Raw genomic sequence first — 14917 nt, forward strand, 5'->3', positions numbered from 1 at the left:
GAAAGGGGGTGGGGGTGGGAGTGGGGATGGGGAGGTGGTGAATGAGGTGGGGGTGGGGAAGCCTGTAGGGCCAAACATACAGACAACTCTGCAAATGTTAAATTCAAGAATATGCAAGCTTTGAAATAAAGACTGGGCTTAGTACTCATGACACAGTGACTTAAATCCCTTGACAGCTATCTCCATAGCTACTAAAGAATACCTAACACATAGATGTAAGGGCCAACAAGAGGTTGGTGCTTCCTATACGTGTGCCAGAAGGGACAAACATGGGAAGGAGAACATAGACAATAGCACTCATTTCCTAAGGGAAGACAATGGGAGAAGAAATCCTTATAATAAAGGTTAACAGACTGGTGCAGGGAAGGAGGCAAGCTGCCTCTCTGTATTTTTTTTTTTAAGAAGAAAATCAATGGGAAGAAGATGCTGGGGTAGGTTGCAGCACAATACACTAGTCTCTCACTTGTAAAACTACTGAGTGATGAAAGGAGACATTTCCTGCGAGCAAGTGTCACTGGTAACGCTTTAACTCTGGGCAAAGGGACACCTGTCACAGATTTCATTCTCCATTGATGGAGGAGAGTGGCAGCCCCGATGACAGCAGACTGTAATGCACCATGACACTACTTACTATGTGGCAGAGCTCGGGTGAGTGAGCTGTTGTCTTAGGCCCCAAGGCTTTCTCTACAAAACGCACACACCCTACAAGGCCTGCTCTCTGGGTCATGAGTGACAGACACTTGGTAAGTGGTAGCTTTGATTTCTGTCGAAGTGAAGGGCTTAAACACCTAATCCAGAATCGCTGAGTCATAGGCAAAGAGAGATGGACACACAGACATATGGACATATGGACAAGGCAGAGAATCACAATAGCAGCTGAATACTAAACATTTACTACTGGACTAAGGTTGAGGCAGGGTTTTATTGAAGTCTTGTAATAACTTACTCTCTTCATTTTAGAGAAAGACACATGAAGCGGGGCATGGGGGTTAGAGGGTGGTGAAGTTACTAACTCAAAGTCACACAGCAGCTGAGCTGAGATGCGCACTGAGGATTGGTGACTCCAAATTGAGAGTCCTCGCTGCAGGGTTATGCTGTCCTGGGGAGAATCACAGTGGGATCCTAAGGTGACTTGGACCCTCACACAAAAAAAGAAAAAGAAAAGCTTTTTTCAGAAAAGCTTTGAGTGAGCTTGGGGAGACAGCCCTGTTGGAAAGGTGACTTTTACTCATTCCCTAAACACACTAGTGCACTCGCATTGTCACGCATATACGCGCATGCGCGCGCGCGCACACACACACACACACACACAAACACACACACACACACACACACACACACACACACACACACACATGACGAGGAGACTCTGTGATGATAATTTGGATGCTAAAAAAATGAAGCAGGCTCCATCTCTAAAGATTTCTCACCTAGGATGACAGGGAGAAAGAAGACTCCAGCAAAAATTAAAAATACCTTCATCTGTGAGAAAGATACATGGGTGGCCATAATGAGAAATACAGAGTGGACACTTTGTTAAAAACAAAAGTTAAGCTTTCTATAAAAGGAACACTGAAAGTACCAGTAGAGTATAAATCTGAGAAGGTTACATGGGCTGTAAGTCAGGAGAAAGAGAAGGGAACTTGTGCTGAGGGCATGCTGCACACTGGGGCTCTGCCCTCTTAAACTCTCAATACCTGATGCTGTAGGCTCTATGACTTTCATTCTATATATGGGAACATGAAGTATAGTGCTTGACATTAAGCCTGGCCCTGGGGCCTGCTAGCTCTCTTTCTCTTTCTCTCTCTCTCTCTCTGTGTGTGTGTCTGTCTGTCTGTCTGTCTGTCTGTCTTTTGCTATGTAGGGTCAAGCTACTCTCAAACTTAGAATCCTCCTGTTTCTGCCTGTGTGCGGGGGTGGCAGATGTATGCTAATATCACCTGACTGGGGCCACAATCTTAATAAGCAATTGGCTGTTTGTTTGGAAAGGATGCCTATTTAAAAATAAAAAAAAAGAGAGAGAAAAGAAAAAAACTAGAAGCAAAAAAGTATAATTGTAGAAAAAGAAGTTGATTAACTTGCAAAACTCAGGTAGAGGATGCAACAAAGATCAAACTGATACTTAAACTAAGAACATAAATGAAACAAGAGGCCTTAGAGGAGGGGGAAACAACAAAGAAACAAAGAAACCAAACAAGACATGATGAGAAGAAGGCACACCAGTGAGAAAAGGCACACCAGCCTGTGAGAGAAGTACTCCTCATGAACCAGGCCAGGGACTTTTACTAATGTCAGTTTGTGATAGGAAAAGAGGGACAGAACACAGACGATCCATGTCACAGACCAGGACCTCTGTCACCTAAGGCCAGAAGGTCCCAGCCAGACCATCTGCAGCCATCTCTTAGGCCCTTCTGCTCAAGCACCAGTGAATGTTTTCTGTACCCTCTGCTCTGCTACATGATGAGTAACGGAACAGGCTTTTATTGTAGCAGATTCCAAAGACAAACCCATTCCAAGTGCTGCAGGGTAAAAGTCAAACTCTTCAAAATTGCTACCTGTACAGAAATAAACATATATGGGGGTTACCTGCTTGGGTCTAACTTCATGCTTCTAATAGTTCCAGGTCTGTCATTTCCTTAATAATCTCCAATTTCCAAGTGGGCATATTTTGAATGTAAAAAATTCTTTTCACCTCTATTCAGACATGCCAGTACATTTGCGCTTTAAGCCTAAGAACAATTTATCCGGCAGAACATCAACAACAACAAAAGTCTACAAAACAAACAGCAGATTCACTCGAACTATAAAGCAAAGACCATGAAATGATAAAATGAAACGAACTAAAACCTGGTTCATTTTTACTTTTGTGTTTTCAAAACTTGAAAAATACATACAATTTTAATAAAAACGGAGTCAAAAATTTTTTAAACCTGTGGTGGTAGGAAATTCCAGTCAAAATGAAGATGAATGTGAAAACCAAACTAAAATGAATAAGGAATGTTTGCCCTCCTCCCTAAACTATTTAACATAAGAATCCCTAAATTTTCATACTTTTAAGCTAATTTGAAAATAGCCTGAATTAAGATAAGGATGAACATATGTGAGTGCATATATGCATGTGTGGTGTGTGTGAATATGTGTGTGAACATGTATGCACAAAGGTCAGAGGACGAAGTCAGGCTCCTGCTCTACCACTCCATGGCTTATTCCTCAGAGACAAGGTCTCCCAGTACCTAGGCTGGCTGTCAGCAAGCCCTCATGATCCTCCTGTCTCTGGCCCTTACCACACTAAAATTACCACCATATGCACAGATACCCATGGAGTTTTACATGTGTGCTGGGATCTGAAGTCACGTTGTCATCTTTGCACAGCAAGCACTCTGACACACTGAATCATCCATCTCTCCAGCTCCTATATCTACACACATTTCAAAAGGAGGGAAAAAATGGAACCGAGCAATGAGTACATAGAGAGCGAAGGCATTTCCATTCTTCTTTTGCAGGAAATGTTAAAAAAAGAAACCTCCATGTTCTTGCGCTCCATCCAGCTATTCTCTGCCCACCAAATCTCTGGAGGGGCCAGAGCTCCCGAGCTCCCTTTGTTTCCAGGCCAGCTCCATGCAAAGGCCCCCCACCCTGTGGTCACCCACCATGACACCCAGCAACCCGGTAGAAACAAAACTCTAGAAGCTTATAATTAACAAGTCAGATGATTTACACATCAATAAATTCTCAATTCACAAGATGCCCATATAATAATTTCAGGGCCAGTTGATAATGGTACAAGCTGCCCACCTAGATTAGACAAGCTATCTCAATTATTCTATTCTTTATGATATCATATCTACCTGTGGCTCTTTAAAGTCACACTGGTTCAAGATCTTCTTCCTGTTCGTCCTCCATCATGCCTCTCTCCCTCTTCCTCTCCCCCTACCCTCTCACCCTCTTTCTCTCTGCCACTCTTAACTTTGCCTCCCTTTTCCCTGTCTAATCACAGGCCTCCTGCTGCACTAATATTTTTAATGTAATCGGATGGGGAAAATCCTGCCACATTCTTCACATCTCATAATCATGAATTTGGCCATGCAGTTCCATTTGAAGACTCATGGTGAAATTCGAACCCTAGTTCCTTGTGATGGACCATCAAGAAGAGATCTCAGAAAAAAACACCACTTCATCCTCAACACATAAGGCAATACCATGATAGAAAACAAGACCAGTGCGTCTCTATGTTTCCTCGCTCGTATGATTTCCTGCTCAATTTCTCAGTGAGTAGCAGCTGGTGAGATGTTAGATGAAGTGTTTGCTCTCAGCAGGGTGTTACTGTAAAAGCCAGCTCAAGCTGTTCAACAGAGGGCAGGCTGGCCAACCCTGGACACAACAACAGCGAATCTTGATTTCCTTTGTCCCAAAAGTAAAAAATGTCTGGAAAAATGGAACCTAACTATCCTAGTGCTCTGGGTTCCACGTGGATGCCAAAGTAGCTATCTTCTGTAGAGCGGAGCAAACAATGTCAGCTTCCTACGGTCCTTATCTGTCTTTGGAGCACTACTGTTATTGCTATTATAAACCAGACCCAACATGCATTACATATGCTGTCAGTAGCAACTTACAATAGGAAAAATCAATAAGAGAAGGTTCACATGTTGCAGACTGAAATTCCAATATGGTCTCTGGCTATCAAGAATTTATGGTCTTGATACTTTCATTAACTTTACAACTTCAAGTAGTAAATATTTGAAATCTGCTTGCAGTTTCACTACTCTGTCAAGTGTATGTACATGGCAACACTCCCCACATCTGTCCATGAGTGTCTCACAGCTTGTCATCTCTGTGCCTATCAGCTCTTTGCCCAAAGCCTCTTGACAAACCTTGCTTGTTCAACAAAAATGTGTTAGTGAATGACCTGTCTCCCATAAGTAGTGATAACTGCACAATGAGTAGAAAACAGAGGTAGGTAATATCTACACACTGAATTAGGTGAAAACCACAACGATTTCCAAGTTCTCCAGAGTGTGTCTGTCTTTCTTTCTTTTCTTCCTTGCTTCCTTCCTTCCCTCCTCTTCCTTCTTCTTTTTCCTCTTCTCCCTTCTCTCCCTCTTCCTTTTCCTCCTCCTACTCTTCTTCCTCCTCTTTTGTCTTCCTCCTTCTTCTTTTCCCCTTTTTTGGTGGTGGTGATGGTGGTTTGTTCTGAGACAGGGTTTCTCCATGTAGCCCTGGTTGTCCTGGAACTCCCTCTGTAGACCAGGACGCCAGCAAACTCAGAGATCTGCCTCTTGAATGCTGGGATTAAAGGCATGCACCACCAACCAGCTTCCAAGTTTTTCTTAACAATCTCAGATAATATCAAAATCTGTTTGTAAACCATACATAAAATCGAAGCTTTGCTTTAGGAGATGAGAACAGAGGCAAACAGAGTCTTACAGAAGCACACCTATTTGCCTTTAATTCTAGCGCTGGAAAGACGGATGTAGGTGGTTCTCGAGTTCAAGGCCAGCCTGGAGGATATGGCAAACTCTAGGCCTATCAGAACTACCCTGTCACAAACAGAAACTTGAAAAATACATACTTAAAAAATGTTCACTTTAAACATTTACACATGCATACCATTATTCATGAAGTGGAGATGAAAGAATTACACATAAAAAAATAATCAGCCATCCCTGTCCTAGTATAAAGGGAGGAAGTTATCTGTCCCCTAATGTCTTCTGAAGTCCTTCCCCAGAACTGAGGAACAAGAATCCAAAAAGTGGGCTTTCTGTCCCTGCTGTCCAGTCCTGGGTTTGTGGAAAACATACACAAAGTACAGGCAAGAACATACAAGCTCACCATATAAGCTCTGACAGACACCAATGACCTCAGTGAGTCACTAATTGAAACCAGGAATATTCCCTTCAATAGAGCACAGATTTTATTAAATAAGGGCAGGGGAGTAGGGGGGACTGGAGTCTGCAGAGAGTGGTATAGCTGAGCAATCTGCACACAAGCATGGCTACCATCCCTGCTGGCTTGAACCAGCTGAGGTCTTTCCTGGGACCATTATTATTTCATTATGTCCTAGAGGCTCCTCCGGCCTCATCAGAGATGGGCTAGAGGGTGCAAGGCGATAGTTTTCACATCTCAAATAGGCGAGCATCTCTGTGCTTGTACAACCATGACTACAGTCAGGGAGCAACATCTACCTTTCTGAGCTCTCCATAGAGTAGGAAAGTGGGCATACCTGACAAAGGAAAAGCCTCAAACACAAGAGAACAAGTTCACTGTCTTAGGGGTTCCATTGCTGTGATAAAATACCATGACCAAAAGGCAAGCTGGGAAACAAAAGATTTCATCACTGAAGGAAGTCAGGACAGAAACTCAAACAGGGCAGGAACCTAGAGGCAGGAGCTGATGCAGAGGCCATGGAGGGGTGCTGCTTACTGACTTTCTCCTCATGGCTTGCTCAGCCTGATTTCTTATAGAAATCAGGACCACCAGTTCAGAAGTGACCTATCCAATTTGCACTGGGCCCTCCCACACTATTCACTAATTAAGAAAATGCCTTATGGCCTGATGTCTTGGAGGCATTTTCTCAATTGAGGTTCCCTCCTTTCAGCTTGTGTCAAGATGGCATGAAACTAGGCAGTGCACTCTCTTATGTATTTCAGAAGCTACCTGAATCCAGTACCGATCCCGTGGAAGAAAACAAAGGGCCCAAAGTAGAAGCCTGAAGTTCAAGCTGCCTGGAGCCAATGGCTTAAAGGGAACAAATGAAACATCTGAAATGAAGAGAAGTGATTCAAAGTAACCCTCAGACCCAGCACTGATGGAAAGCCTGTCTCCATTCATCTACTCATTCTTCTGAGGTGGAGCTGGGTTTAAAGCAAAGTCCTTGTCAATATCACTGGGTGCTATAGTCACTTTAAATTAGTAAAAGTTTAAGGCATTTCTTCTTGTTCCAAAGGCAAAATCATCCCATGCATGTGTGACACTGTGGGACGTTCCCATGAACCACAACGGGTTAGAGTCAAGTTTAAGCAAATGCCTACAAGCTGCAGCTGGAAAGAGAACAAGCAATTCCTGAATCATCTAATCTGGTACTCAGGCTCCCTACCTCTTGAGGAAAGCCAAGAGGCTGCAGCGGGTAGTTACCATTGACTGGATGCAGCCTGGCTGACACTAACTTAAAGGTGGTAATGAGATTATCCTTACTACTGCTAACATCCCATTAAAACTAGAAGTTAATTAGGCTGTGTTCCACAAAGTTAAGTTGAGGCATCTTTCTCAATAGCATTATTGTAATTATTCCTCATCAAATAAACACCACCTCCTACCGCGTGCAAAAGTCCTGTGTAAACAGTGGTTAAGAATCTACCTCACATTCCATTCCCCACCTGAATTAATGAACTCGGTTTCTGTGTATACAGAACTGGAAATGGAGATTCACAGACATTAGCATGTTTAGCAAAGAAGGAATAAAGCCAGAGGTGAGGTATCTTGCCTTTACTTTTTACTTTTCTTGGTATGTGTATATGTGTTTGTTGGGGGGTTGGGATGGTGGTGTCACTCCTAGCCTAGCCTAGCCTTGGACCTGAAGCAAGAAATTTTCCTGTCTCAGCCTCTAGGGTGCTGAGATTAAGGGTCTGACCCACCAGGCCTGTTCAAAGTATCTTTGACACTTTAACCAGAAAGCAACAGAAAACTTGAAAGCCTGACAAATTCTATATATTTTAGCAGCATTATTAAAAATTTAAAAGAGAGTTAGGGAGATGGCTCAATCCAATGGCTCTCAGTTCATTCAATCGCTCGAATACCATGACAAAAAAATTAATAAAGTATAGCACAGTGGGAAACACTTGCCCCCAGACCTTAGCACAACTGACACCATGTTAATGGCACCAATATAACCTTAAAACCCAGCATGTAGGCCCTGACACCTGCCAAGACAGGAACAAAGACTAATCCATCACAGACCTGGTAGATAGTTCCAGGACCCAGGAAAGTCCTTAAATATACTAACCTTGTCTTTTGGCTTCTTCTGTTCTACTTCTTGCCAACTGAAGTGTGGCAACAGGATATAGATTTTTTTTTTCTTTTTTCTTTTTTTTTTTTGCATAAAAGACAAAGAATTGTGAGGATCTGAGCTACATGATTTGGTTAAGAGTCCCTGCGTAGCCACTGGCCAGAAATAAAGAGCCCCTATTCTGCCTTAAGAGGGTTCATGTGTGTTGTCCGGTGAGAAGCTGGGGAGGTGGAGTTAGGTGAATTCCTGGGCTTGGTGTACACACACACACACACACACACACACACACACACACATACACACACACAGAACAGCCTAGAAGAGAAGCACTTTTAAACTCTAACTAGCTATATACACTAGGCAGTGCCTAAGCATGGAGGCCAAGAAGCTCCTTTAAGGGAATAATACCCTAGGGGATTGGCTGTTCCCATTCCCACCTCTCCACCCTGGCAAGACCTGGGGAAAGTCTTTTTTTTTTTTTTAAAACAAAAACAAAAACAAAACCAGAGAATTTCAGACACCAACAACACTTTTGATAACAAAGACCTGAGGGCTATTTCCTAGGCAGCCTGCCTTCAGGCTCAGAGTAAACCATTCCAAGAGAATAACATTCAACCTTGTTTTTTTAAGTAGTAGATCTTGTAAAAGAAATAAGGTTGTTAAAGAAAGTAAATGAGTTAATAGAAACCTAAGAGAAATGAACTCTTTATAGAGATTTGTCTACCAATAGATATTGATCCCCAGTGACTAAACATAATGGTGTAAATTAAAACATTTTTAAATGATACTTGAAGAGGAAAACCCAGACATAATCATAATTTTATTTTTTAATTCATTCTTAGTTATTTTAGAAGAGATTCATTATAGCATTATCATAGAATAAGGACGGTATAATCATATTTAAAAATACTGTCAGACTGATCTCATCATTGGTCCATGATCCAGTCACAATAGAGGGAAAGCAGTGGCATGGGAGGGAGAGAGCTAGCTTAGGACAGGTGCTGGAAAGCCTCACAGCGGACCACACAGCACACAAAGTATGGCACACACGGTGGCAATCTCCAAAGACCAGGCCAAGAAAGAGTTTCCAAAGCAGCCTGGATGATTTCAACATGCAGCAACTGGAAACTCAGTGGCTTCATCTATAAACGACCTCAGAGGAACCAACCAATGGCACAGTTAGAGACAGATGGCTGACTGCATTTTCTCAAGGAAAAACACAATATTTGTGCATCATAGGACAATCAAGTACAGATCCTAGTTACAATTGTGACTTTGCTTTCTTAGAAAGCTGCAAGAAGAATGAATGTTCTTACCCACTGAGCCATCTCTTCAGCCCCATGAATTTTGCCTTCTTTGACCCAGCAACCATGAGAGGATCGTTTTCACACTCTCAAACAGGGAGAGCTTCTAGAGTCTTTTAAGGACCTATGTAATTCTACAATTCCAACAAGTTGAAAAATAAATTTCTAGTCTTACAAACCTGTGGTGAATGAGGATTCAGGGCAACAGCAAGCTTATACTTAATTCCCTTTTCTTTTTCTCTTTTTCACATTTTAAGAACCAGACTCCAGGAGCAGGAGAGATGGCTCAATGGTTAAGAACACTGGATGCTCTGCCAGAGTACCCAGGTTCGATTCCCAGCATTCACATGGCAAATAGCTCACAATCATCTGTAACTCCAGTCCTAGGGGATCTAACACCTTTCTTAATCACTGCATATGGTTGCACAGACATGTAGACAAAACACACACACACACACACATATATATACATATAAATATATATACATACACTCATATATGTGTCATATATATGTATATATGTGTATATATATACTATATATATTATATATAATTTTTAAAAATTAGAAGAACATAAGTACAAATAAAACCTTTGATAAAAAATATAACAGAAACTGTGAAAAAATAATTCAGGGTGAAAACATCAGGTAATTAAAAAAAAAAGAAGTTAAAGTAGACTTAGACCTACCAACAAAAACTGAGTGAACTCTGCATATGTAAGATGCCTTTTTCTTTCTTTTCCAAAATGTAGTTGCACGAATTCTGAATCCCAGTTAAATGGAATATGTTGATGAATTGTAGTCTGTCCAAAAACTTGTTTGACATCCTCTGAAAAAGAATAAATGAGAGTTGGATTCTTTCTTAGATAAATTCAAAAGGGCATTCCTACTTGTTACTAAAAATCTATGAATGCATATGTCACAAAACTTTGGCAGAAATAGAAGTTAGAATATTCATAGGAACAGTTGAAATACTAAAGTAAATAATTTGTGAAGTCAGGTGAAAAGCTAAATTTTATCCCATTTGTTTGTTTCAAAATACATAAGAACAGGATTTCATCTTTAGTGGCTATGGTGGTTTGGATGGAAAATGTCCCTCACAGGCTCCTATATTTGAGCACCTGGCCGCTAACTGATGATGCTCTATCCATAATAAAAATGTACCTTCAGAGGTTGATGGGAAAATAAATGAGCATATTAGTGAATTTTATTCTCGTTTTTCCACCTGCGTTAATATATCTGTCAAAGGGGCTCATTTTTAAAACCAAACTTAGCCCGACTCCTTCTCTTCCCTCTTTTTTATTTATGAGGGAAGCAAAAGAAAAAGCTAAAGCATCCCTGGTACCTGTTTCATCAGCTTCCCGCAAAGTTCCTACTTCTACCTCATTATGCCCACAAAGTTTTCATCCCATGTTTTTAAAGGTTCTGGAAAATTTTACTTATCATGAAAAAAATCAAAACCACTGTAGTAATATGCTCATGTGTGTTTGCACTGAAAGGGTAAGAAAAATCAAAATTATGCTGGACATCAACTTTATAAATGGTGGCAAAAAAAAAAAAAAAAAAGAAAGGAAAAGAAAAGAAAAGAAAAGAAAAAACACTCAGGCTGACCATGATGAAGATAATAAAATAAAAATTTCAAAATCCTGCCCTCAATTTTTCTGAGAGAGAGACAGACACACAGAGAGAAGCTAACTTTAAAAAAAATAATATAAATGAATTAAAATTTTAAAGAAAAATATAAGGTGTAGGGAAAGGAAGAAGGGAAGAAGTTAGGCTCCCGAACATCTAGCCAAGGGTCACTAAAGTAAACTAGATCATCAACTCCATCTGCACTGAGAAGTTTCTGAGTCGTAATTCAAATGTCTGAGGCTCCAATCCTGTAGCATAGACAGCCACCATGTCTTGGGTGCTTACCAAGTGACAGAATTGTTCTACTGATGGTTCAAGCCCCTTAGCCTGAAGCCAGACTTTCCCCAGAAGCAACACTTCCTAGGCTAGCAGCCAGTTCCCATCCAGCTCTGTGTCCACACCTCAGCATGGAGCAGGCCCACGAGATCCAACAAAACCACCGCTGCAGACGAGCAGCCACAGTCAGACAATAAAGACAGCATCATAATCACACAGGAACTTTTTCCATACCCTAAATACAGTCAAATTCCTTCACTCTGAGGTGAGTTCCTCATAACAAGCAAGCAAAAGCAGCTGTCTAGGGCCCTCATGTTAGCTGAGGGTTCCTTTCAGCCACAGCGTACATGGAAATCATTTTAATGCACTAATTGCAGGACAGCTTCAATAACATCTTTTCTTGGCCCTTCCTTCATGTTTCATGGAAAGTAAAAGAAAATACGAAACAGACAGAATATATAGCCAAGGCATTCAGATATTTTATTGTGGAAGATGGAAGTCTGGAGAAACTGAAGAAACACGTGCTAAACATTTCAACACTTTCTGAATGACTAACACCTCTATACAAACTCACATTTATACATACTTATTTACACACATATATGAGCTTAAATAACTTAAGTTAGTGAATACATTTAAAATAAGTTTCATTCTATCCAATAATTTTTCCCCTATAGTTAACTATCATCTACTACTTCCTTGAGATCAGACTCCAACAGGAGACTGACGCTTTAGCCCTAGAGGTAGAGTGCTCTCCCCACAATTCTAAAGAGCTTGACTTTCAAAGAACTGAAGCCAAGCCCTATTCTTTAAAAGCTATGATATCACAAAGATTTTGCTCAACCCTAAAACCTGCCAACCCTAGTTGTTACAAAAAAGATATTTATGCGATCTATATATGCATATTTGCCCGGATTTACTGCACATCTTTTCATTCCAAATAGATGATTAATGCCTCGATGGCACGGGCCCCTCTGTCCACATGTGATTCCTCTCATGGCTGGCACGGTGGTAGTGCTGCTACTCCCTAAGTAGTTTATTTAACTGAAATCAGTCAGCAAAAGCTTACAATAGTTAACAGGTCAGATGGTAGCTTTGGAAGCATGATGTTTCCCGGACAGAAAAGAAATTTCAGCAATCAGTGACCAACAGTTCACTGGTACTCCTGCTCATCTTGAGTCCCTTTTTCTCAGTGACCTTCAGAAGAAATAATCTCTATGGTAACCAGTCCCCCTAAGTTTTCCTGACACAAGGGTAAAGGGTATTACTTTGCAAAAATCAGCTTACTAAGCTATGGAAGACATTCACTGGTTGTTAAATTCTAACTCCCCACTGAAACAGCCAACGAATATGCAAGGAGAGCTAGGGTAGTTTCCAGATCACCCAGCCTAACAGTCATGCATGGACCCTGAAGAACTCAGGGTGACCGCATTGCTGTGCTTTCCTTCCACAGTCCCTGTGAGTGTTAACTCCCTGGAGCTGCACAGCATAAAGACCAGGTAGCCTTCAGAGTGTGGCCCAGTTTCCTGCTTCTTAGCTGTTTTAACACACCAGCTACTGTAGAAAGGATGCTGTGAAGAACTGGCTGCAACCCCGAACCAGCACAGCATATGAACAGTGTACCCACTTCTGTGGGAGAGATGTGGACCACAGGAGGTAAGGAGCTAAATCCAAGTCTAACCCTACAAAAATTCATCAGGATCAGATTGGCAGGGCACTAGCACCAGGGCGGGGTGTTCTCCACAGCAAGGAAGCAAAATTTGAGGAAGGAGAGCACAGAAGTAGGGAAGAAAGGCTTTTTCTACTTTGATGTGGGCCCTGAACACTGTCCTAAGTTTATCCCGGGGAGGGGATGGCAGTAGGGCTGGAGTGGGGGAAGGGGCATTAACAATGACTTTCACAGGAGTTCTGAAGCAGAAAGCAAAGCTCATTTCTTCTGAGGCAAATCAAAGGTCCAGACACAAAGCCACCCTAAGATGTGACAGATCCTGCTCCAGATACCCAAGGCATTTCCATAACCTGTCAGCAATAAATACTATTTGATTTGAATTCCTAAGGCTTAATGCTGCATTCCCAGGAGGGAGGAAAGACTGTTCCTGGAAGAGCATAAGTCTCCTTGCTGTGTAGAGGGTGGGGGTAGGCAAGGACTAGAGCCATTTGCCAGTTAGCACAGATCAGCCAATCTCTGATCTTCCTACCAGGAGTATCACTTACACTGTGAAATTGTCAAGGCAGTAGACCCCAGCGATGTGCAAAGCACAGAAGGTCCTTTGTATTTATTGTCCCACCCATGGAACTGCTACAAAACCTTCAAAATTTAATTTCTGTCATACTAAAAAGCACACATATTTCCCCAAAATTATTTTGGGGGTCATAAATCTGAACTTTTTGTTCTGCCTCAATAAAGAGCTTGGGGTCATTCATTTTCTAAAATCTTTGCCTTCAAGTTTACAAATAGAAGTAATCACTATAAGTGAAAAACAAAAACCACAATAGTTAATAGTGCTCATCCCTGGGTGGAACTCATCCCTCGCTTTAGAAAACATGAACAAGCTGCCCCAGACAGTATCCTCCTTTTAGGGCTTTTCATTTATTTGTTTAAGAAGTGTCCCTAGCCTTCTGAGCGACTACAGGAGCGTGCCTCATTTGACAGGTAAGAAATGGGAAACTAAGAAACAAAGCAACACACATGCCAGGTTAAGCTCCACATTCTGCCTTCCATGGGCAAATGACCTTTACCATAAAAGACTTCGGGAGTTAAAACGTAGGACCCTTCCTATGACTAAGCTAAGCCCTCACCATGCCCAGACCTTTCCAGAATTTTCTAGAGCTAAGCTGAAGGTGTCTTTGTTTGTATGCTTGTTTGCATTTGTTTATTTTTAATTCATGTGCATTATTTTGTGTATCATGTGCATGCAGTACCCATGGAGGCCAGAAGAGGGCATCGTGTGGGACTGGAGGTCCAGACAGCTGTGAGCTCCTATGTTGGATCTGGAAATGGAACCCAAGTCCTATGGAAGAACAGTACCAGAGCCCTTCATCACTTGAGTTGCCTCTCAAGCCGCTAATCTGAAGTTTTAGGGAAGAAGAGAAAGCCCAAATTTTTTTCTGCCATTTTGTTGCTTTCTTGGTTTATAGCTCAACAGTTGAGAACCTTCTGGCATGTTACAATCCCTATCTCTGACTTAAAAGGAGTGAGAAAAAGGTAGAGGCTTCTCTGGCATAAAACGTAAGATTGTATCCACAGAGTAAGGCCATTCAGACAGGAGGCAAGCTGGACTGGCCACAAATGGGAGGGCAGCACAGGACACAGGGTTTAGAGAGGCAGGGGCATGCTATTCTAAGCTACGTTACTCTTCCAGAAAAGGAAAGCAAATGGAATGCTTACCTTTTAAAGCATAGTCAACGTTATTTCATTTTGTGCCAAGCTGTGTTGGGAAGGCCTACTACTCCCATCAGATCACCCACCAGCAAGGGTGATGCTCTTTAAGCCAAGACGTTACCAAACAAGCTCACTTTCCTCTCACTTTATTTGCGGGATTTTGTTTTCTCCCCTAATGTTTTTCCACCTTAAAGTCAGTTTATACTTTACATATTGTAAAAACATAATTACAACGGACAGGGCGAAGTTGGCCCAGTGTTCAGGAGACTGAGGTAGGAGGATTGTAAATTTGAGGCCAGCTTAGGCTACATACTAAGATCTA

The 14917-nt window shown here is 41.7% G+C and overlaps 1 protein-coding gene across 3 annotated transcripts in view; it reads right to left on the minus strand.

The window, feature by feature from the left end:
* The window catches only part of Slc25a13 (solute carrier family 25 member 13), a 173661-nt gene that overhangs the window by 81120 nt on the left and 77624 nt on the right, over window positions 1-14917 (minus strand). For all 3 annotated transcript variants that reach the window (XM_031381131.1, XM_031381132.1, XM_031381133.1), the window contains exon 5: window positions 9995-10134. In XM_031381131.1, the coding sequence (XP_031236991.1) occupies window positions 9995-10134 (140 nt within the window). The remainder of the gene's footprint in view (window positions 1-9994; window positions 10135-14917) is intronic.

Source organism: Mastomys coucha, unplaced genomic scaffold (assembly GCF_008632895.1).
Source record: "Mastomys coucha isolate ucsf_1 unplaced genomic scaffold, UCSF_Mcou_1 pScaffold20, whole genome shotgun sequence".
Taxonomy (NCBI): Eukaryota; Metazoa; Chordata; class Mammalia; order Rodentia; family Muridae; genus Mastomys; species Mastomys coucha.